The 23,061-nt window shown below is 32.0% G+C and overlaps 2 protein-coding genes across 4 annotated transcripts in view; both read left to right on the forward strand.

Moving 5' to 3' along the window:
- The window catches only part of LOC145725031 (SRR1-like protein), a 253,363-nt gene that overhangs the window by 18,303 nt on the left and 211,999 nt on the right, over positions 1 to 23,061 (forward strand). The window lies entirely within an intron of this gene.
- LOC145725026 (immunomodulatory peroxidase-like) overlaps positions 1 to 23,061 on the forward strand; it is a 52,240-nt gene that overhangs the window by 16,850 nt on the left and 12,329 nt on the right. For all 3 annotated transcript variants that reach the window (XM_081973546.1, XM_081973545.1, XM_081973544.1), the window contains exons 2-6: positions 3,789 to 3,923; positions 12,798 to 12,968; positions 13,026 to 13,152; positions 17,903 to 18,112; positions 19,951 to 20,159. In XM_081973546.1, coding sequence (XP_081829672.1) covers positions 3,806 to 3,923; positions 12,798 to 12,968; positions 13,026 to 13,152; positions 17,903 to 18,112; positions 19,951 to 20,159 — 835 coding nt within the window. In that variant the 5' untranslated portion in view covers positions 3,789 to 3,805. The remainder of the gene's footprint in view (positions 1 to 3,788; positions 3,924 to 12,797; positions 12,969 to 13,025; positions 13,153 to 17,902; positions 18,113 to 19,950; positions 20,160 to 23,061) is intronic.

Below are 23,061 nucleotides of genomic sequence, written 5' to 3' on the forward strand. Positions count from 1 at the left end.
CAAGTAAACTATAAATTACGATTGTAATATTTCTTTTCCATTTCAAAATGTATACTTTTAGTTTCAACAACAAACCAGAATATCTTAAATGACACTTTTCTAGCAGAAAAAACTAAAATTAGTTCTAAAGTGTCCAACCAAATGAGTTTTCTATTCTTCTTCTTTATGTGCCCTGAAAAGCTTATGAATCCCTATTCATTGCCTGATATTTCTGGATTACTTTTGACTGTTACTTTGGTCGGTTCACTGCCGAGTCGGATTTTCTATTAAAAAGAAAAATAGACGAAGAAAAAAACTAAAATTGAATCATCTAGTTTAAGGAAATATAAAAACTAGATCAACATGTTATCCAGTTTTTTCGTGTCGTTCTCTAGGTCTACAACTGCTTAAAGACTAATAAGAAAAATACTGAGAACTAATAAACAGGAATAAAAAAAACAAGAGAAATTGGCTTTCCATAAGTCTCTTAAGGCTATAAATGACTTTACCAAGACTAAAGAGAGTTCAAAAGTCTATTTTCAGGACTTTAATTGGTGTACGACTTAATTTTCTGGATTAAAACAAGTCTAGAATTCAATTAAACACTGGTAACAGTCCAAATTAAATTTTTGGACTAATTCAATTCTAAAAATTAGTGTTCAAGACTAATATCGTAGCATTTAGTGGTAAAATGTTTTACTTTCATCACTGAAGAGTCTGAAACTTAATTTTCAGTGTTAAAGCACTAAAATGTTTGGCACCGATGAGTGTAGTAGTCAATTTAATAGTGAAGAAGCTTGAAATGTCAGTTTCAAGACTATGGACAGTGTACAAACCGGCTTTTAGGCCTGATAAGTCAAAACCTTGTGAAAAGCCTTAAAACTCGAGTTTTCAGGCTGAAAACAGCCTTAAAGCACTAAAAAAAGTCTGGATTTTTAAGAATTGGACAAATTTTTAACACTGTCTAGATAACAATTTAATAGTGACAAAGCTTTGAATGGCAATTTTAAGCCTATGGAAAATGCAAAAATTGTTTTTTAGGTCTGTTATGTCAAAAACTCGGTTTTCCAAGCTGAAAGCAGTTTTAAAGCCCTAAAAATAGTCTAGAGTTATAACAAAATGAAAAGTAAAGTAAAAAAACTTGAAAAGTTAGTCTTAAAGTCAATTTTTATGAATGTAATGTCAATATCTTGAATTTAAGTCTATTTTTAAGACTAAAATTTGAAAAAATATGAAAACTTGCTTCAAATGCAAATTTTAAGCTTCTGATGTCACTTTTCATTGGTTAAGAGTCACTTTTTGGTGTTTAAGTCAATTTTTAAGGTCTAATATCTAAATTTGTAGTCAAAAATTCTAGGAAAAGTAGTTTTTCATGTCTACAAGTGAATCTTCAATACTAAAGTTTTTCAACTTAACTGAAAACCATGATGACTAACTACAAAGACAGTTTATAAGCTTCTCAAGTCACTTTTCACAGTTTCCAAGTCAATTTTTACAACTAAAGTCTTTCAATTTATTTGAAAACTATGAAAACTGGTTACAAAGACAATTTTTAAGGCTCTCAAGTCAATTTTCACCGTTTCTAAGTAAATTTACTGGTTTCTAAGTCAGTTTTTAAAACTAAAGTCTTGTAATTTGTCTGGAAACTATGAAAATTGGCTACAAAGATCAAGAAATCAATTTTCAATACTAAAGTTTTTCAACTTAACTGAAAATTATAACGACTGACTACAAAGACAGTTTTAAGCTTCTCAAGTCACTTTTCACAGTTTCCAAGTCAATTTTCAAGACTAAAGTCTTGCAATTTGCCTGAAAACTGGTTACAAAGACAATTTTCAGCATTTCTAAGTAAATTTACTGGTTTCTAGGTCAATTTTTAAAACTAAAATCTTGTAATTTGTCTGGAAACTATGAAAATTGGCTACAAATATCAATAAGTCAATTTTCAATACTAAAGTTTTTCAACTTAACTGAAAACTATGATGACTAACTACAAAGACAGTTTTTAAGTCTCTTAAGTCACTTTTCACAGTTTTCAAGTCAATTTTCAATACTAAAGTCTTTCAATTTGTTTGAAAACTATGAAAACTGGTTACAAAGACAATTTTTAATGTTCTCAAGTCAATTTTCACCGTTTTTAAGTAAATTTACTGGTTTCTAAGTCAGTTTTTAAAACTAAAGTCTTGTAATTTGTCTGGAAACTATGAAAATTGGCTACAAAGATCAAGAAGCCAATTTTTAGTACTAAAGTTTTTCAACTGAACTGAAAACTGTGACGGCTGACTACAAAGACAGTTTTTAAGCTTTTCAAGTCACTTTTCTCAGTTTTCAAGTCAATTTTCAAGACTAAAGTCTTTTAATTTGTCTGAAAACTGGTTACAAAGACAGTTTTTAAGGCTCTCAAGTAAATTTTGACCGTTTCCAAGTAAATTTACTGGTTTCTAGGTCAATTTTTAAAACTAAAGTCTTGTAAGTTGTCTGGAAACTATGAAAATTGGTTACAAAGATCAAGAAGTCAATTTTTACCGTTTTTAAGACAATTTTTAAGTTAGGTTGGGTTGGTTTTGGCTCTTTGAACATAATAACTCATTTAGTATCTCGTAAACGAAGTTTCTAATCAGAATGTTATAAAAATACTCAATTTTTCAAAGTGAACAAGAAAAGTAAAAAAAACTCTAATTTTTGAAAAATATTCTGTGGTAGAAAAAATTAAAACCATATTTCTGTATCTACGCCACTGGACAGTTTCGACAAACGTCACTACCTTTGTTCGCGTTATTGATTCTGAACTGTTTCGAATATGTACTGAGTCCTGTAAATCAGTACACAGCAATACTTATCTCATCCATGCAGATGGTCCAAAACAGTTCCTGAACGGTTCAGAATTACTATGAACATCACGATAGAACATCACATAATGAGTATTAATTTCATATGTACTTGTTCCAAATTTGACATTTAAAATTGCACCACCCTCCGTATAGGAGAGACTTCAGGATATGCTAGCTCATCCAAAAATGTGAGCAGTATTAACTTAACCTCTAAAATTTTAGAGATACAGTGGTGCAGATGTTGAAATTGACCAAAAAATTGTTTTCTGCAAACAAATAACTATTTGTACTCAAAATAAGCAATGTTTTTGTGTATTTTTTTCATAATTGGTGAAGGTGCTTTGAATGGGCGTTTTTTTTCCCAGCAACTGGAAAAAGTATGGTTTTGAGACGCTAATTTGAATGTTTTATACACAAAAAAGGTACTAAATGTCATAATCTGCAGTCAGTCAGTCAGAAAAACATGATGGTCATACTGTGACATTGTCATCTCTAAAATACACAATTTTAGAAGGTAAAAGTTAATAGAAACATTTTTTCATATTTTTGGAGGAGCTAGTATCCACTCGTGCGCATATATTAAGAAACGTTCTTTACTAAGTCACCCGGTATATAACAATAAACCTCAAAAGGAAATTTTCCCATGTTAACTGATTCGAAATTGCTTCTTATTGTCCATTTACTACTAAATTGCCTTGATTATCCAATATCTCGCGCGTAATTAACATATTACCTAGAATTTTCTCTAATTACAATTGCTAATGGATCACGGAACAGCTGAATGTAATAACTGCTTTGGAGACATGAGAAAACAAAAACATTTGTCACTTTCATGAATTAATCGATAATTCCAGTTTGGTTGATAAATCTGAAAACAATAATACGTTATTTGTTCGATTTCCGTTTGTTTGTAATTTAGCAGATAATTTTCATTTTATCACAGACATTACTAAATCAGTTGTATTTTATTCTTTACAGATTCCGGTTGTGCCAAAATGAACGTGCAAAGCTCTCAACTAGCCAAGCCTTGTTTGGGAATACTGTTCATATGGGTTCTGTCAATTCAGGCAGGCATTGTAACCAGGTCACCAGTTTTCCATTTACCGTTTGTTGGTAAGATGTTTTGTCATGTTTACCTTGTAAACAAATGGAAGAAAATGTTGGTTAAATATTTACTTTTTGCGTTCTTCCAAGTGTTTACCGAACCTAACTAATCCACTATCTCAAGTTCTTCAAATCTGTCTTTTATTATTATTTCATCTATTTAAACATTCTGTTTCTGTTCTACTTCGATTTTCTTTTAGGGTGTAACACAGTTACATCTGTAGAGAATATGATACTAAAATCAAAAAGACCAAGTCTCATGGTTTAAGTAGTTTAATTTTTCTCAAAAGGTAAGCTTTTGATCTTTCAAAATTAGATAGATACTAATTGTAGGATGTTGGAGAGTTATTTTCATAATAGAAAACCTTGAATTTGAGATTTTTTGGCTTATACAGCCGAAATAGCGATTTTTCAGTCATAAAGCACTAAAAACAGTCCGAATTTCTTAGAAATGTTACCATTTTTTGCATCAATGAGTGTAGAAGTCAATTTAATAGTGAAGAAGCTTGAAATGACATTTTCAAGACTATGGATAGTGTACACACTGGATTTCAGACCTAAAAAGTCAAAAACTTTGTGAATATAGTCTTGAAACTCGATTTTCCAGACTGAAAACAGCCTTAAAGCACTACAAACAGTCTAGATTTTTAAGAAATGCTTACATTTTTAGCTCTGAAGTGTCTAGAAGTCAATTTAATAGTGAAGAAGCTTGAAATGACATTTTCAAGACTATGGACAGTGTACAAACTGGCTTTCGGACCTGATAAGTCAAACTGTGTGAAGATAGTCTTCAAACTCGATTTTTCAGACTGAAAACAGCCTTAAAGCACTACAAATAGACTTGATTTTTAAGAAATGCTTACATTTTTAGCTCTGAAGTGTCTAGAAGTCAATTTAATAGTGAAGAAGCTTGAAATGACATTTTCAAAACTATGGACAGTGTACAAACTGGATTTCAGACCTGATAAGTCAAACTTTGTGAAGATAGTCATCAAACTCGATTTTTCAGATTGAAAACAGTTTTAAAGCCCTACATACAGACTAGATTTTCAAGAAATGCTTACATTTTTAGCTCTGAAGTGTCTAGAAGTCAATTTAATAGTGAAGAAGCTTGAAATGACATTTTCAAGACTATGGACAGTGTACAAACTGGATTTCAGACCTAAAAAGTCAAAAACTTTGTGAATATAGTCTTAAAACTCGACTTTTCAGACTGAAAACAGCCTTAAAGCACTACAAACAGTCTAGATTTTTAAGAAATGCTTACATTTTTAGCTCTGAAGTGTCTAGAAGTCAATTTAATAGTGAAGAAGCTTGAAATGACATTTTCAAGACTATGGATAGTGTACAAACTGGATTTCAGACCTGATTAGTCAAACTTTGTGAAGATAGTCTTCAAACTGGATTTTTCAGACTAAAAACAGCCTTAAAGCACTTACAAACAGGCTTGATTTTTAAGAAATGCTTACATTTTTAGCTCTGAAGTGTCTAGAAGTCAATTAAATAGTGAAGAAGCTTGAAATGGCATTTTCAAGACTATGGAAACTGGCTTTCGGACCTCATAAGTCAAAAACTTTGTGAAGATAGTCTTTAAACTCAGTTTTTCAGACTGAAAACAGCCTAAAAGCACTACAAACAGTCTAGATTTTTAAGAAATGCTTACATTTTCAGTACTGAAGTGTCTAGAAGTCAATTTAATAGTGAAGAAGCTTGAAATGACATTTTCAAGACTATGGATAGTGTACAAACTGGATTTCAGACCTGATAAGTCAAGCTTTGTGAAGATAGTCTTCCAACTCGATTTTTCAGGTTGAAAACAGTCTTAAAGCACTACAAACAGTCTAGATTTTTAAGAAATGCTTACATGTTTAGCACTGAGGTGTCTAGAAGTCAATTTAATAGTGACATAGCTTGGAATGACATTTTAAAGTCTATGGAGAATGTAAAAATTGTTTTTTAAGTCTGCCATGTCAATAACTTGTGTGAAGATAGTCTTGAAATTCGATTTTCCAAGCTGAAAGCAGTTTTAAAGCACTAAAAATAGTCCAGATTTCTAAGAAAATGAAAAGCAATGTAAAAAGAACATGAAAAGTTAGTTTTTAAGTCAATTTTCATGACTCTAATGTCAATATTCTGTATTTAAGACTAAAATATTGAAATGTGTTTTTAAATTATGAAAACTTACTTCAAATGCAAATTTTTTAGCTTCTGATGTAACTTTCCATTGGTTCAGAGTCACTTTCTGGTATCCAAGTCAATTTTCAAAGTTTAAATGTGTGAATTTGTAGTAAAAAATTCTATAAAAAGTAGTTTTTCATGTCTACAAGTAAATTTTTAATAAGAACTTAATAATAAGAAACGAAAATTGACCAAACCTTTGATTTTTTCAAAGTGGTTCTTATTTGTTTCACGTATTTAAAAACAAAACAGAATTTTTCTACAAATAATTTCTGTAATTTTAGTGATATTTGTAATTTTAAAAAACAATTTCTATAATTTAGCTTATTATTTGTAATTTTAAAAAACAATTTCTATAATTTAGCTTATTTTAATAATTTCAAGAATAATTTTTGTTTATGTGAATTTGCAATATTTCCTGATCAAAGGCCAACTTTGACCTTAAATATCTTGGAAACGGGACATATTTTTGGGTCACTGTGTAGCCCTGAATGTGCGTAATCCACTGACCTAAAAATGTACAGGGTGTCTCACTTCAAGTTCTTGACTTTTGGCTTTCTGAGCGCAGTGACGTCACTTCTCTAGAAATTCCTTCGCGAAGTTTGACTTTAAATATCTGGGAAACGGGACAGTTTTTCTGTAGAACTTTTTGGGTCACTGTGTAGCCCTGAGTGTGCGCAATCCACTGACCTAAAAATGTACAGGGTGTCCCACTTATGGTTCTTGAAAAAAACACTTAATACAATATTGTACAAGATGAAACTTCCTACAACTTTCATTATTTAGTTTTTGAAACTGTCTAAATTTGATTTACCTACGAATTTTTCAATGTTTAAATTACATTTTAAAAGTCACGTGAGTGTTTTTGACAGATGTCAACTGGACTTTACAGTGTTGCAAGCTCAAAAATTTGATTATCAAGTCACGTGACATGTCTCTTACAATTTCAACTTTTGCAACTGTCTAAATTTAATTTACCATACTTTCAACGATTAAACTCAATTTTAAAAGTCACGTGACTGATTATGACAGGTGTCAACTAGCCTTTACAGTGTTGCAAGCTCAAAAATTGAATTATCAAAGTCACGTGACATGTCTCTTACAATTTCAACTTTTGCAACTGTCTAAATTTAATTTAGCAAACTTTCAACGATTAAATTCAATTTTAAAAGTCACGTGACTGATTATGACAGGTGTCAACTAGCCTTTACAGTGTTGCAAGCTGAAAAATTGGATTATCAAAGCCACACGTGACATGTCTCTTACAATTTCAACTTTTGCAACTGTCTAAATTTAATTTACCAAACTTTCAACAATTAAACTCAATTTCAGCAGTCACGTGACTGATTTTGACAGGTGTCAACTACACTTTTTTGTAGCTAATTAAAGAACGGAGTTACCCGTAGTCGAAATGGAGTTAGTTTAAAAAAGCAGTTTGGTGCATCCGGTCACTTCTTGCCTTGTTAACTCCTTAAGGAGACTCCTAAGCAAAAAAACACCTTAATACAATATTGTAAAGGATGAAATTTCCTTCAATTTTCGTTATTAACACTTTTTCGTAGTTCCTGAAACAACGGAGCCACTCTGTATCAAAATGGAGTTAGTTTAAAAAAGCAGTTTGATGCACCCTTTCACTTATTCTTGTCGTGTTAACTCCTAAGGGAAAAAACACCTTAACATAATATTGTAGAGGATGAAATTTCCTATCTTTCATTATTTACACTTTTTTCTAGCTTCTCAAACAACGGAGTTGCTCTTTTTTTTTTTAAATTGATATCCTAGTTTGTACTATTATTCTTGTTTTGGATTATGCAATGCTGTCATTAATTTTTCTGATTTCAGAAGAAAATTGTTATGTATTTTTGGTAATTTTTTTTATTTATTAAGCTCATTTTATGAAACATCGGAGGTTTTTTACCATTAATTCAGTTTTGTTGTGCGTTACAAAGGTATGAATTTTTATCGTTCAATACATATTTACATCATTATTAACACATTTAACTGATCAACAATTCAACTTTGTTTAACGACTAAATTTGTTCACGACGTGTATGAGAATAAATATTGCTTTTAACATTCATATTAGAACTAAATTATGCTAATATACGGTTTAGTTGGTTTTTAGCATTATAAAGTTGAAAAGGTTTTTACGCTTTGAATGACATTTTTGAACAAATTTTAATTCAAGTTTAAATATACCAAACAAACCAATAGACATCAAAGCAATAGTAAAAACGTTGGAATTTTCTAGTTTACAGCTTCATTGCGTTGGATCCAATAACCTTACGATTCATTTTAGTGCCAATTTTATTTTTGTAATCTACAGGGTGGTCCAGTTTTAAATATCAACAATTCACCATTCGATAGCCCATCAAAAAATAATAATGACGTTTATCGAAACTCGATACAGAAAGATGTTTTTTCAAAAATTACAGTTTTTTTAACTTTCTTGTTCAGTTTGAAAAAATAAGTGTCTTTTATAAAATTCTGATTTGAAACTTCGTTTACGAGATAATTGAGTTATTATGTTCAAAGATCCAAAACCAATTCAACCCAACTTAAAAACTGACTTGAAAACGGTGAAAACTTACTTAAGAGGCTTAAAAAATGTCTTTGTAGTCAGTTTTCATAGTTTCCAGACACATTGTAAGACTTTAGTTTTGAAAATTGACTTAGAAACCAGCAAATTTTCTTTGACACGGTGAAAATTGACTTGAGAGGCTTAAAAATTGTCTTTGTAACCAGTTTTTATAGTTTTCACACAAATTGAAAGACTTTAGTCTTGAAAATTGACTTGAGAGGCTTAAAAACGGTCTTTGTAGTCAGTCGTCATAGTTTTCAGTTAAGCTGAAAAACTAGTATTGAAAATTAATTAATTAATAATTTGGAAACACATTTCAATATTTTAGTCTTAAAAATAGCCTTAAATACAGGATATTGACATTAGATCCATAAAAATTGACTTTAAGACTGACTTTTCAAGTTTTTTACTTTGTTTTTCATTTTTTTAGAACTCTGGACTGAACTCTAAAAATCGAGTTTCAAGACTATCTTCACCAAGTTTTTGACATGTTTTTAGTGTTTTCAGTCTAAAAAATCTTGTTTGATTTAAAAACATTTTCGATAGGCTTAAATACGTCATTTCAAGCTTTGTCACTATTGAACTGACTTTTAGAACTTTTTCAGTCTGAAAAATCGAGTTTTAGGGCTCTTCACAAAGTTTTTGACTCATCAGGCTTGAAAACCAGTTTGTACACTGTCCATAGTTTTAAAAATGTTTTATTTCAAACTTCTTCAATATTAAACTGGCTTCTACACACATTGGTGCAAAAAATTGGAGCCTTTCTAATAAATTCGGACTGTTTTTAGAGCTTTAAGACTGAAAAATCAAGTTTAAAACTGTTTATAATAGTAAAAGTCAATGTTCAGGCTCTTTAGTGATGAAAGTAAAAAATTTTGGTACTAAGTGCTACGATATTAGTCTTGAACAGTAATGACAGACTTTTGGACTCTCTTTAGTCTTAGTAAAGTCATTTATAGCCTTAAAAGACTATTTTTAGTAGTAAAAAAATAGTTTTATTCTTATTTAGTAGATTTTTGGACTGTTTTTAGTGCTTAAAATCCAGTTTCAGACACTCGACAATGGATTGCAGTCTGAAAAAACTATTTCTTGCGGTAAAAACAAGTTTTTAGACTATTTGGTTCAAATTTGGACTCTCACAAGTCTTGAATGTTCAGTTTCAGTTAAGGCTAGGAAAAATTAGCCCAAAAATCCTGTTTTTTTTTTGACTATTTTCAGTATCAAAAATTAACTCGTAATCCTCTACAGTTGACCAGATTTGAATCCTTTTGAACCATTAAGTAAATTACTTGTTCCAAATTTGATCAAAAGTGATCCAAAACGGTCTGACAGTTAGCAAAAAAAAAACAAGTTTGGAGAGTTTGGGTTTTCTTCGGAAGCGTTCTTCAGGAAAATGACATAATGCGTGTCAACTTATTTTTCGATGGGCTATCGAATGGTGAATTATCGAAACTTAAAACTGGACCACCCTGTATAATACTATTGGCCTAAAAATCATAAATTGGATCTCGTTCGTATGGTCCTTTCGGCCCGATGCCAAAACTAAATATAAAAGTGACTTTATTTTTGTCGATTTATTGAGAACAGAATGGATCTGAATAGGTTGTTATACTTATGTAACGGTTTATGTTAAAATCTGTTACAGCACAATATTCTTCACCTGAGCTTTCTATACTGTTGCCACACTTTTTTCTCACATTCATAACTCACTTATATAGCAGTCCAGGAGCGTTCTGGACATAGGATAGATTTACATGGAAAAATTAGTTTTTTTGCGCTTGTACGGTTCATTTAATTGAACTACTTTTTTAATAAAAATTGTAGGTACAACACGTTTTTTTTTTCAGTGCTTCAGGTTTGACCATTTATAATTAAATTTCGCGCCACTCGGTCGATAAACAAGTAGAAGTATTACCAACCTACTAAAATCTTAACAATTTTGGCTTTTGTCGGAATTTTAATAATTTTCAAATATTATCTCTCTTAATTATGGTAAGAAAATAGAGCAAAAATGTGATAAAGACAATCAATCAGGCAGGAGTTGACACTTTAATCAACCCTAGTTGGAACCAGAATAATAATACAAATTGCTTGTATAACCTCAAATTTCATATCATCAATAACCATATTTACTTTGCAAAAGAGTTTTTCAAGCAAATTTTGTTGGTTGATTCATCATCTCTTTAGGAAAAAAAACAAAAAATGTGTGTATTATCTTAAAACGAATCAAAGTATTACTATTTGAAAAACCTACATCAGAAATATCAATAACTAACCTAACCTAACAATATCCACTAATTTTCTGAATTCGAACCACCCTGTAACTGTCAAAATAATCAGGTTATTGAAGGTTAGTTAAAGTAGTAGCTGTCAAATTCGGTCAAAACTGTCTTTATTGTCAAACAACTCGTTTATTTGCAACACTTTGTATAGACTTTTATAGGTCAATGTATAGAAAATATAATGGGCTTTCCAAAAATATGACTGTTTGTGTTGATAGGGTGCTTTGTTTGGCCGCCAGAGGGCTCCAAAGCTAACTAAACGTTTTTCTTGACTGTAACCACTCTAACTTTTTTGAGGGATTTTTTTTTAAATCGGTCATGTACGGCCCTAATATTTGGCACAAACCTAGCACAGTGAGTGTCAAATTTAGAGCCGTAGCAAACCTGTAGAAATAAAATCATTAAAGTCGATTTTCGCTTGTAACTAAGTGGCCAACATAACGCAAAACCCATTGGAATAGTGGTGGTGTTTCAAGCAAATTTGACCCTTACGAAAATTGTCATTTGCAAAATCGGTTTTTCAAAAAAATTCTATGCATTACGTCGTAGTAGACCTAGTAGCTCATGTAACCGTGTTTTCCTAATTTTCCAGGATCAAATTAGCCCTAACCAGTCAAAATGTGTTTCTGGGGCACCCTGTTTGTAAACCGTAAAAAAGGCGTATTTCTAACACTTTGTAGATACTTTTATATGTCGATGGAGAGCCAATGAAGTGAGCTTTCCATTGACGTAGAAAAGTCGGTTGGTTAGTGGTACCGTTTAGCCACTAGAGGGCGTCTTTGACCAATTTTTTTTGGTGTATCCTTTTGTTTAATATTCAAAAACCCGCTTAATTGCACTATTTTTGCTAGAGTTTTATACGTCAATGGAGAGCGAATGGAATGACCTTTCTAAAAAGCTTTTAACATAGATTAATAGGTTAGACGGTTTGGCCGCTAGAGAGCGTCAAAGTTGACTAATTTTTTATGACTTTTTTCGTGCCTCCTCCTTTTGTTCAATCTTCAATAACTCGTTTATGTGCACCATTTTTAGTAGTGTTTTATACGTCAATGGATAGCCAATGAAACGAGCTTTCTAACAGTCTCCCAATTTGAATGGATAGGTTAGACGGTTTGGCCGCTAGAGGATGTCAAAATTAACTAATTTTTTCATGACTTTTTTGGTGCATTCTTTTGTTCAATCGTCAATAACTAGCTTATTTTCCACACTTTGTGTAAACTTTTATATGTCAATGTATAGCCAATGAAATAAGCTTTCTATTGACGTATAAAAGTTGATGAGTTAGGGGTACGGTTTTGTCGCTAGAGAACGTGAAACTTTTTAAAAGTAAACTTACAAAAATCATTATTTTTCATTATATTCCAACCGAATTAAAAAATTTAAAAAATCATAAAATAATTTTTTTTATAATATAATTTAGACGTTCCTAATTCTATTAATAGTTTTCAAAATACCAATGTACCTCCAGTAATGCCCATTAATTCCTTGAAATTATATTGATTTTAATAGGTTGGCAACACTGAGCTTGTGGTTACTGTAAACGTGCGGCGCGAAATTAAAATTTTTGGCAAAATTACAGATTGCTAGCCAAAATTGCGCTCTACAAAGGTTTCTCAATCAAACAAAACGTACAGAAACAAGAAAAACCGTTTTTCCAAGTTATAGTTCCTATGTCCAGAGTAGTCTTGGACTATTACTCATGTTAAGTAAACAAATATCATTTACATTTTTCCAGTCGAAAAAACAGACGGACAGTAATAAGAATTTTTCCGGGTTAAAAATGTTTTGGGGGTCGGAAATTGTCCACCCAATGTTTTCCTGACTTGGCGAGTATGTTCGCAGGTGAATCCGAAGAAAATTCGATCAGCAGCACAGTCACCAATCACGAAATGCTCGATATTTTGGACCACATCACGCTGGATGACCTAAATGCGAGCGTGACTTTTGCTGTTAACATCGTAGGCTACATGAAGAGATTGGAGAACAATCTATTATCGTCCAACATTAAGGCAAGTTTCAAGTTGCTGCATAGTTGATGGTTAATTTTGAAAAAGCTTGTTCCTTAGGTAGCCGATGATACGCCATCTCATGGGATGTTTATTTCGTATAGACCAGAGGCGGAAGCACTAGAGAGAGGAAAGAATGCCCTGATTGCTTTAAGGGCGTCTAACCAATTACTGAACATATATTGCCACAGGTCAGTATTACATAGTCAATCACTGTGTATAAACGGAATGAATGAGTTACAATTACTCACGGCTATTACTCACTGGTTATCGTGGAAATGGTTAGAGATACAGATTTGGCTAAATGTGAGCAGGCTAAGCTAAATAATTGCGTAATCGTGGCCTTAATAAAATGACATTTAGAAAATTTTTTTAGGTGTTTTAGATATTTTGTAAATAATTAATTTTTAGATTTTACTGATTTGAGGTTTTTAGTGTCATACATTATTGAAGTTGATGTTGTTGTCTCTAAAAAAAAGCTTTAAAAGTTGCTGTGGAAGAGTGTCATTACTTTTGGTCTAGGTCCAAGAAAAAATTTATTTTTTTTTTAAAATCACTTAAAAACCAAACAAATGCAATGTTTTCTCAATGGTATTTTATTAAGGCCATGATTACGCGACTTTTCTCCCATTTAAACAAATCTGTATCTCAAACCGTTTTCAAGATTTCCATAGTGGCCCTCCTTGCCCTGGACACACTGTCTAACGAAAAACCAAAGTAAAATGGAGTGACGTAACAGTTAATAGAAAGATTCATGTTTTTGCTTCTTTATTTGTCAAATTCAAATTTAAAATTTTTCCTGTGGCGACGTAGAAGTCTATAGTATTATTCTTAAACCTTGATCATATTTTGACAGATGAAATTTGGCTGTCAGTTACAGTTCTGTCTTTTGTTCTGGTTCTAAACCAGGAAACTGTCAAATTTAATCCCAACGAAACTCTTGTAAAGTAACGAAATCAGTTTGACTTTGGTTGAATGCATTTTATAGCTTCATCAGTGCATTTTTGGCATTTATAACATTTGGTTGTGTGTTTCTGGCTTAGTTTTAGTCTATTTTTAAATATGACAACCGTCAAAATCCCCTCCACAAAGCTGTAAAGTCACAAAACACTCTGAAATCCAGTAAAATTAGTATAAGCAGTACCAAACGTATTTTATAGTTTTATGAGTGGAATTTTAACAGTTATGACATTTGGATGTCAGTTAGAGTTTTGTCCTAAACCTGGAAACTGTCAAAGTCGATCCCATGGAGGTACAAAACCACGAAACATACGAAAAGTTTTTTGGCAGTTCAAACTTGAATACCGCTTTTCTACCTGACTATACTGAATTTTGTAGTGTTTCTTCAGGTTATTGGATAGAAAATGTAATGAGAATTTCAGAAATGTGCTTAAAACTGTCATTTCTCATTCTAAGTCGGTTTTACAAGCAATTTTGTCCCTTGACTGTCCTTTGAAATTGTGTTTCTGGCAGTTCAAACTTTCATACCGCTTTTTTTTCGCTGACTGTACCAAATTTTGTAGTATTTTTCAGGTTATTGGATAGGAAATTTGATGAGTATTTCAAAAATGTGCTTAAAACAGCCATTTTCTCACTCCAAGTGGGTTTTTCAGTCGATTTTGTCCCTGACTGTCCTTTAAAACTGTGTTTCTGGCAATTCAAACTTTGATACCGCTATTCTACCTGACTATACCACATTTTGTAGTGTTTCTTCAGGTTATTGGATAGGAAATTTGATGAGGATTTCAGAAATGTGCTTAAAACAGTAATTTTCTTACTCCAAGTGGGTTTACAGGCGATTTTGTTCCTTGACTGTCCTTTAGAACTGTGTTTCTGGTAGTTCAAACTTTGACACCACCTTTTTCCTTGACTGTACCAAATTTTGTAGTATTTTTCTGGTTATTGGAAAGGAAATTTGAAGAGGATTTCAAAAATGTGCTTAAAACAGTCATTCTCTTACTCCAAGTGGGTTTTACAGGCGCTTTTGTCCCTTGACTGTCCTTCCAAACTGTGTTTCTGGTAGTTCAAACTTTGATACCACTTTTTTCCTTGACTGTACCAAATTTTGTAGTGTTTTTTCAGGTTATTGGAGAGAACATTTCTTGAGGATTTCAAAAATGTGCGTAAAACGGTCATTTTCTTACTTCAAGTGGGTTTTACAAACGATTTTGTCGCTTGACTATCCGTTCAAACTGTGTTTCTGGCAGTTCAATCTTTGATACCGCTGTTCTACCTGACTATACTACATTTTGTAGTGTTTCTTCAGGTTATTGGATAGAAAATTTAATGAGGATTTCAAAAATGTGCTTAAAACAGTCATTTTCTTATTCCAAGTGGGTTTTACAGGCGCTTTTGTCCCTTGACTGTCCTTTCAAACTGTTTCTAGCAGTTCAAACTTTGACATCGCTTTTTTTCCCTGACTGTACTAAATTTTGTATAATTTTTGAGGTTATTGGAGAGAACATTTTATGAGGATTCCAAAAATGTGCTTAAAACAGCCATTTTCTCACTCCAAGTGGGTTATTTAGTCGATTTTATCACTGACTGTCCTTTAAAATTGTGTTTCTGTCAATTCAAACTTTAATACCGCTATTCTACCTGACTATACTACATTTTGTAATGTTTCTTCAGGTTATTGGATAGGAAATTTGATGAGGATTTCAGAAATGTGCTTTAAAACAGTAATTTTCTTACTCCAAGTGGGTTTACAGGCGATTTTGTTCCTTGACTGTTCTTTCAAACTGTGTTTCTGGTAGTTCAAACTTTGATACCACCTTTTTCCTTGACTGTACCAAATTTTGTAGTGTTTTTTCAGGTTATTGGAGAGAAAATTTTATAAGGATTTCAAAAATGTTCTTAAAACAATCATTTTCTTACTCTGTGGGTTTTACAAACGATTTTGTCCCTTGACTGCCCGTTCAAACTGTGTTTCTGGCCGTTCAAATTTTGATACCGCTTTTTTTCCCTGACTGTACCAAATTTTGTAGTATTTTTCAGGTTATTGGATAGAAAATTTCATGAGGATTTCAAAAATGTGCTTAAAACAGTCATTATCTTACTCCAAGTGGGTTTTTTAGTCGATTTTGTCCCTGACTGTCCTTTAAAACTGTGTTTCTGGCAATTCAAACTTTGATACCGGTATTCTACCTGACTATACTAAATTTTGTAGTGGTTTTGTATAGGTTCTTCAGGTTATTGGATAGAAAATTTAATGAGGATTTCAAAAACATGCTTAAAACAGTCATTTTCTAACTCCAAGTGGGTTTTACAGGCGCTTTTGTCCCTTGACTGTGCTTCCAAACTGTGTTTCTGGTAGTTCAAACTTTGATATCACCTTTTTCCTTGACTACCAAATTTTGTAGTGTTTTTTCAGGTTATTGGAGAGAAAATTTCATGAGGATTTCTAAAATGTGCTTAAAACAGTCATTTTCTTACTCTGTGGGTTTTACAAACGTTTTTGTCCCTTGACTGTCCTTTCAAACTGTGTTTCTGGCAGTTCAAACTTTGATACCGCTTTTTTTGCTGACTGTACCAAATTTTGTAGTATTTTTCAGGTTATTGGATAGGAAATTTGACGAGGATTTAAAAAATGTGCTTAAAACAGTAATTTTCTTACTTCAAATGGGTTTTACAGGCTATTTTGTCTCTTGACTATCCTTTCAAACTGTGTTTCTGACAGTTCAAACTTGACACCGCTTTTTTCCCTGACTATACCAAATTTTGTAGTGTTTTTTCCGGTTATTGGATAGGAAATTTGATGAGGATTTCAAAAATGTGCTTAAAACTGTCATTTTCTTACTCCAAGTGGGTTTACAGGCGATTTGGTTCCTTGACTGTCCTTTCAAACTGTGTTTCTGGCAGTTCAAACTTGATACCGTTTTTTTTTCCTGACTACCAAATTTTGTAGTATTTTTCTGGTTATTGGATAGGAAATTTGATGAGGATTTCAAAAATGTGCAAAACAGTCATTTTCTTACTTCAAACGGTTTTGACAAGCAATTTTGTCCCTGACTGTCAAACTGTGCTCAAAAGTTGCAAAAATCAGGGTTTACTTCAAAATTTTTCCTGCAGTATTCGATACAAAACGTGCGTTTCTGAGATTTATGACAGTTATTTTGACAGTGGTCACGTGACTGTCTAGCCGAATTATTCTCCTGTGACTGTGATCTATGACTAATGTCAAAACAGTCAAAATTTGTCTAAAATTTGCAAGAATTAGAGTTTAACACACTTTTCTTACAGTTATCGAAACAAGACGTGTTTCTAAGATTTCTGGGAGTTATTTTGGCAATTGCTAGTTTGTTTAAATTCTTTAAATAATAATATAAATATAAATAATAAATAATATAAAACATATTAGTCATAATTTAAATTTAAAGAAAATTGCCAAAAACCTAAAAATTGCTATTTTTTTAGAAAGGCTACTTTTTCATAAAAAAAGATTGTTACTCATTTGGTTTTCCATTTATTTCAATTAGATGGTTAAATTGGAATTTACTGGTAAAATTGGTATATTTTTCCGTCAATTTCTTTACAAATTATGAACAAAAACTCCTCCAGCTTTGCACTGATCTTCCGAAAATTTTTTGTAAAAGATTGATTGATTTCCAGAGCTTCTTGATCTCTGTGTTGGCGTTCCTCATCCTGTTGGTAGCGCCTTTCTTATTCTTCTTTTTTCCAGGCGTTGTCGTTCTTCGTCTTGTTTTTCTTGCTGTCGTCATTCTGTTGTTCGTCTCTTTGAACTTTAAAAAACATCTCAAACAACAATTTTTTGTTTTAACTGTGCTTTTTATTATGCAATTTACAAAATGTTTAGTTCATAACACAATCATTATGGTAAAGTATCTCATTATGGTGACTGATGTTGAAAATGTATAGTAATCATCAGTAACCATGGCATTTAACTAATTCAATTACTGAAATTATTAATTTTAATTACAGACTCTCCAAAGCCAGCAGTTCTCCATTAACATATCAGGATTGCGCCAAGCTGGTATCGTCCAGATTTACCTTTAAAAACACTCAATTGGATGAAGCGTGTCAACTACAAGATTTTTCTTGCGATCAAAAAGAGTCCAATTCTCTTTACAGAAGCATAAATGGCAGCTGTAACAATGCCGAAAAGGGACATAACGGCGAATCATTTACTGGGTAAGTAAATTTGTTATCTTAAAATAATGTTTATTAATTTTGGTGAGCAAAATTATAACAGTATTTTAAATGAAACGAGGGGGGGTTATCCTGTAACTAGTCACAAAATGTAAAAAGTTGTTCTTGTCAGTATTAATAGTAGCTTTCAAGTTATTGGACTTTGATTTTATCACATTAGTGCGGTAATAAGTGATTTACTTTACTATACCATTGCAGTACTTTACCACACCAGTGGTAGTGCGGTAATAGTACCCAGTTCACCATTCGATATCCCATCAAAAAATAATTAATTACTACATACTAGCTTTAGTTTTAAAATTAGTTTTTTCAGACTTCTGATTTAGACAAACTGGATTTAAAGCACCAAAAACAGTCCGGAAATTAAGACAAAGATTGTTGCGCATAAAACTCATTTTTTACTACTAAAAATAGCCTAAAAGTTGACTTTTAAGGCTTAAAATGACTTTACTAAGACTAAAGAGAGTCCAAAAGTCTATTTTCAGGACTAAAACAGGAATTTTTTGGGTTAAAACGTCTAAAATTCAATTAAACTCTGGTAACAGTCCAAATTAAATTTTCGGACTAATTTTATTCTAAAAATTAGTGTTCAAGACTAATATCGTAGCATTTAGTGCCAAAATTCTCTTTCATCACTGAAGAATCCGAAACTTAACTTTTACTATTATAAATTGCCTAAAACTTGGTTTTTCTGTCTTAAAGCACTAAAAACAGTTCGAATTTCTTAGAAATATGGCAATTTTTTGCACCGATGAGTGTAGAGGTCAATTTAGTAGTGAAGAAGTTTGCAATAATATTTTCAAGACTATAGACAGTGTACAAAGTGGCTTTCATGCCTGATAAGTCAAAAACTTTGTGAAAATAGTCCTAAAACAAGATTTTTTAGACTGAAAACAGCCTGGAAGCACTAAAAACATGTCAAAAACTTGGTGAAGATTATTCAAGCTTAGCCATATTCTTTCCGTTATGATCCAAAAGTCACGTGCTCTTCGTGTGATTTTGTAATCATGGTGCCATGTGACTTTTAGATCATAACGCTTTCAAATCCGAAATCATGGATCGAAAGAAAGCCTCTGAAAGCAGTTTTAAAGCACTAAAAATAGTCCAGAGTTGTAAGAAAATGAAAAGCAAAGTAAACAAACGTGAAAAATTAGTCTTCAAGTCATTTTTCATAAACCTAATGTCAATATCCTGTATTTAAGACTATTTTCAAGACTAAAATAGTGAAATTTGTCTTCAAATTACGAAAACTTACTTCAAATGCAAATTTTAAGCTTCTGATGTCACTTTTTGGTGTCAAGTCAATTTTCAAAGTTTAAATGTGTGAATTTGTAGTCAAAAATTCTAGAGAAAGTAGTTTTTCATGGCTACAAAGACAGGTTTTTAGCCTCTAAAATCAATTTTCACAGTTTCCAAGTCAATTCCAATTGTTGTCCTTTATGTTTGCCCCTTTGGTTGAACAGATCTTTTAATGTGAAAACTTAGGTAATTAGAGCACTTATTCTAAATATAAAATACAATGAAGACTGTAGTCAATGTCTTTTACTTGTCAATGAATTCAACAGATGTGGAGCATTTTTAGCTATTGATCATATTAGTCTTTTCTGATGGCTTTATAACCGAATTTGCAACAGTTCTAGCTAGAAAATTATTGATCTTTCATTGTTTGCGTATGTCTACTAGAGTTGTCTTTTACCAAACTTTCACTCCAACTTATAAACTAATAGATTATAGATATTACCAGTTACCAGATATTAAGTGACATTTAGTATTATTAATTTACGATGTAAAATTCTCATTTGGTTATGTATTTTTTCCAGATATTCGCGTTTACTTTATGCCGACTACAGTGATGGCGTGCACGAACCACGCAGATCTGTGACGAAACAACCGTTGCCAAATCCCCGATCCGTAGTGAATTCGTTGATTAAAACTGGCAATAAACCGTCCTGGAAAGCCACCTTAGCTTTGATGCAATGGTCTCAGTTTCTAGAACACGATCTTTGCCGGTCGGCCACTGCTGTTGCAAGTAAGATTTGTATTACTTTTACTCACTTTTGTGTTTCTAATTATCTTTTTAGGGCCAGCACTTTCACCTCAGATTAGTTCTATAGTAAAATTTCTATAGAAACCGTGAAATCAGGCGCTACTTGGTTGGTCAACTTTGTCATTTCTATAGAAATTATCCTAAGAATACATTTATCCGAAGGTGACAGTACTGGCCCTTAACTAAATATAACCACTTTGAAAATATTAGCTTTTCAAAAATATATAACAGCTAAATTGAAAAACAACATAGGAATTCCCATTTTGTTTTGATATTTTTTCAAATAACTGAGTTGAACTTGTTTAGGGTTTTTTAAATGCCTTTTTTGTGTTTTTACACAGTTTTTAAAGAATATCGCCTTGAGGAGGCCCTTTAGGGCCAAAGTGCCCTAATGCAATCTTGTTAAGGATAAAATGTTCTACAATTTCCTTGTTGTACACTTTTTTACACACTGTACCCTCTTTAAACTTGGATGAAGTCTTTTCAAGCACTTTTTGTGCGTTAACACAGTTTTTCGGGGGTAATATCCCTAGTGCATTGAATTTTTCTACAGGAAAAATTAGATGCACGAGGGATATTTGGTAAGATTATTTCCTGAGTTAAATAAACATTTTATTTTAATTAAAACAATAAGAACAATAATTAATAAGAACAATAACTTTCAAGCTAGAAAGGGTAACACTATTCTTTATGTTGTTGTGAGAAGTGTGCAATTTTTTCGAATTTTTTTCCGGAAAAACTGCTGACAGCTAAGTTGACAGTTGTTGACAAGTGATTTTTCCACTTAAAATTTACATTTGTCATACTAATTCTTGATAGCGATTGGTCAAAATTGATAGGAAGGAAATAATCGGAAATATCTCCCTGAGAAGGCCCTTTAGGGTAAAAGAGCCCTAATGCAGTCTGGTAAAAGATGAAATTTCTTACAACTTTCCCCTTTTACATTTTTTGAGATCACGTGACTTTTCCGCCATTTTGACATATTTTAATTGTTTCATTCCAACCCAGTTTTTCCAACGCCACGTGATTTTATCCCGGCCATTTTGATTTGCCTTTTTCTAATTTTTGTTTACTTTCCTGTTCAGTCACAATTCCGCCATTTTGACCGCCTTTTTTTTTTTGAGATCACGTGACTTTTCCGCTATTTTGACATATTTTAATTGTTTCATTCCAACCCAGTTTTTCCAACGCCACTTGATTTTATCCCGGCCATTTTGATTTGCCTTTTTCTAATTTTTTTTTTACTTTCCTGTTCAGTCACAATTCTGCCATTTTGACAGCCTTTTTTTTTAAGATCACGTGACTTTTCCGCCATTTTGACATATTTTAATTGTTTCATTCCAACCCAGTTTTTCCAACGCCACGTGATTTTATCCCGGCCATTTTGATTTACCATTTTCTAAATTTTTCTTACTTTTCTGTTCATTCACAAGTCACACACAATTCCGCCATTTTGACCGCCTTTTGGTGAAAAGTCACGTGACTTTTGGCGGTTATTTTGACTTTTTTCATCATTACCCACGTGTTTTCTATATCACGTTTTTTTAAACATTTTATTCAATCGTGAATAACTATCTCATTTGACACATAATGTAAAGTCTTTATATGTCGATGGATAGCCAATGAAATCGGCGGCTTTCCAACGATAGAACTACTTTGCTTAATCGGTGGAATCGTTTTGCCGCTAAAAGGCGTCATAGTTGACCGATGTTTTCTGTTCAATTTTCAGGCACTGTTTTGTTTGAACCTAAATAACTTCTTTATTTGACTGACATTGTAGGGATTTTAATATGTCGATGGATAGCCAATCAAATGGGCTTTGTAAAAATATGACAGCTTTGGTTAATTGGTTTGACGGTTTGGGCGCTAGAGGGCGTCCAAGTTCAGTATTTCATTCAATCGAAAATAACTCGCCAATTTGGTACACTCTGTGTAGACTTTTATACATCAATAGATAGGTAATAACATAAATACGATTGATTGTATTTGTATTATTATTATTACTATTTATTCATGTTTCTATTGTCCTTTTTTCATCAGAATTTTTACTGTTTTTTTGTTTGAGTATTTTTTTCCTCTTCTTATCTATGTTCCTCTTCACTTCTAAATGTTTCCCATTTTTTACCTTTATTTTCCAACTTACTTACTACTATCATTATTTCTTTACGTTTTCCTTTATTGTTTCTTTTTATTTAGACTTGCATGTATTACTGCTTTTTTTTGTAATTATACCACTCACTAACATTCTTTAATTCTTCCATGTTTTTGGTTTCCTTTTGTGTTTCTTACTTATTTCACTCCTCTTTGCTTCAGTTTTTAAAACATTTCGATTATTTTTTTCCTTGGTTTCCCTCGATATTTTGTTCTGTGTATGTTCCATATTTTTGGATTGTTTTCTTCTTGTCTAATTATTTTCTTCTGCTTTAACTTTTTTCTTGTTTATCACAATATGTTTCTTTATGAAAATTAATTATTTGGTTTTACATTTTTAGTATTGAAAATATTTTGCTACAAATAGTTTTTATGTCTTTTTGTATTATCATTGTTTATTCATGTTTCCGTTGTTTTTCTTTCTAGGCTTTGACTGTTTTTACTTTTCACTTTTCTCAGTGCAGTGTTTCATTCAATCGTAAATAACTCGCTTATTTGGGCCACACTATATAAATTTTTATACATCAATAGATAGACAAAGAAATGGGCTTTCTAAAGATATGACAACACTGGTTGGTAGATTAAACCTTTTGGCCGCTAGAGGGCGTCAAGTTTAATGAATTTATTTTTCACTTTTTTTAGTGTAGTGTTTCATTTAATCGTAAATAACTCGCTTATTTGGGCCACACTATATACATTTTTATACATCAATAGATAGGCAAAGAAATGGGCT

Source organism: Ips typographus, linkage group LG2, assembly GCF_016097725.1.
Source record: "Ips typographus isolate SLU linkage group LG2, UJ_Ityp_2.0, whole genome shotgun sequence".
Classification (NCBI taxonomy): domain Eukaryota; kingdom Metazoa; phylum Arthropoda; class Insecta; order Coleoptera; family Curculionidae; genus Ips; species Ips typographus.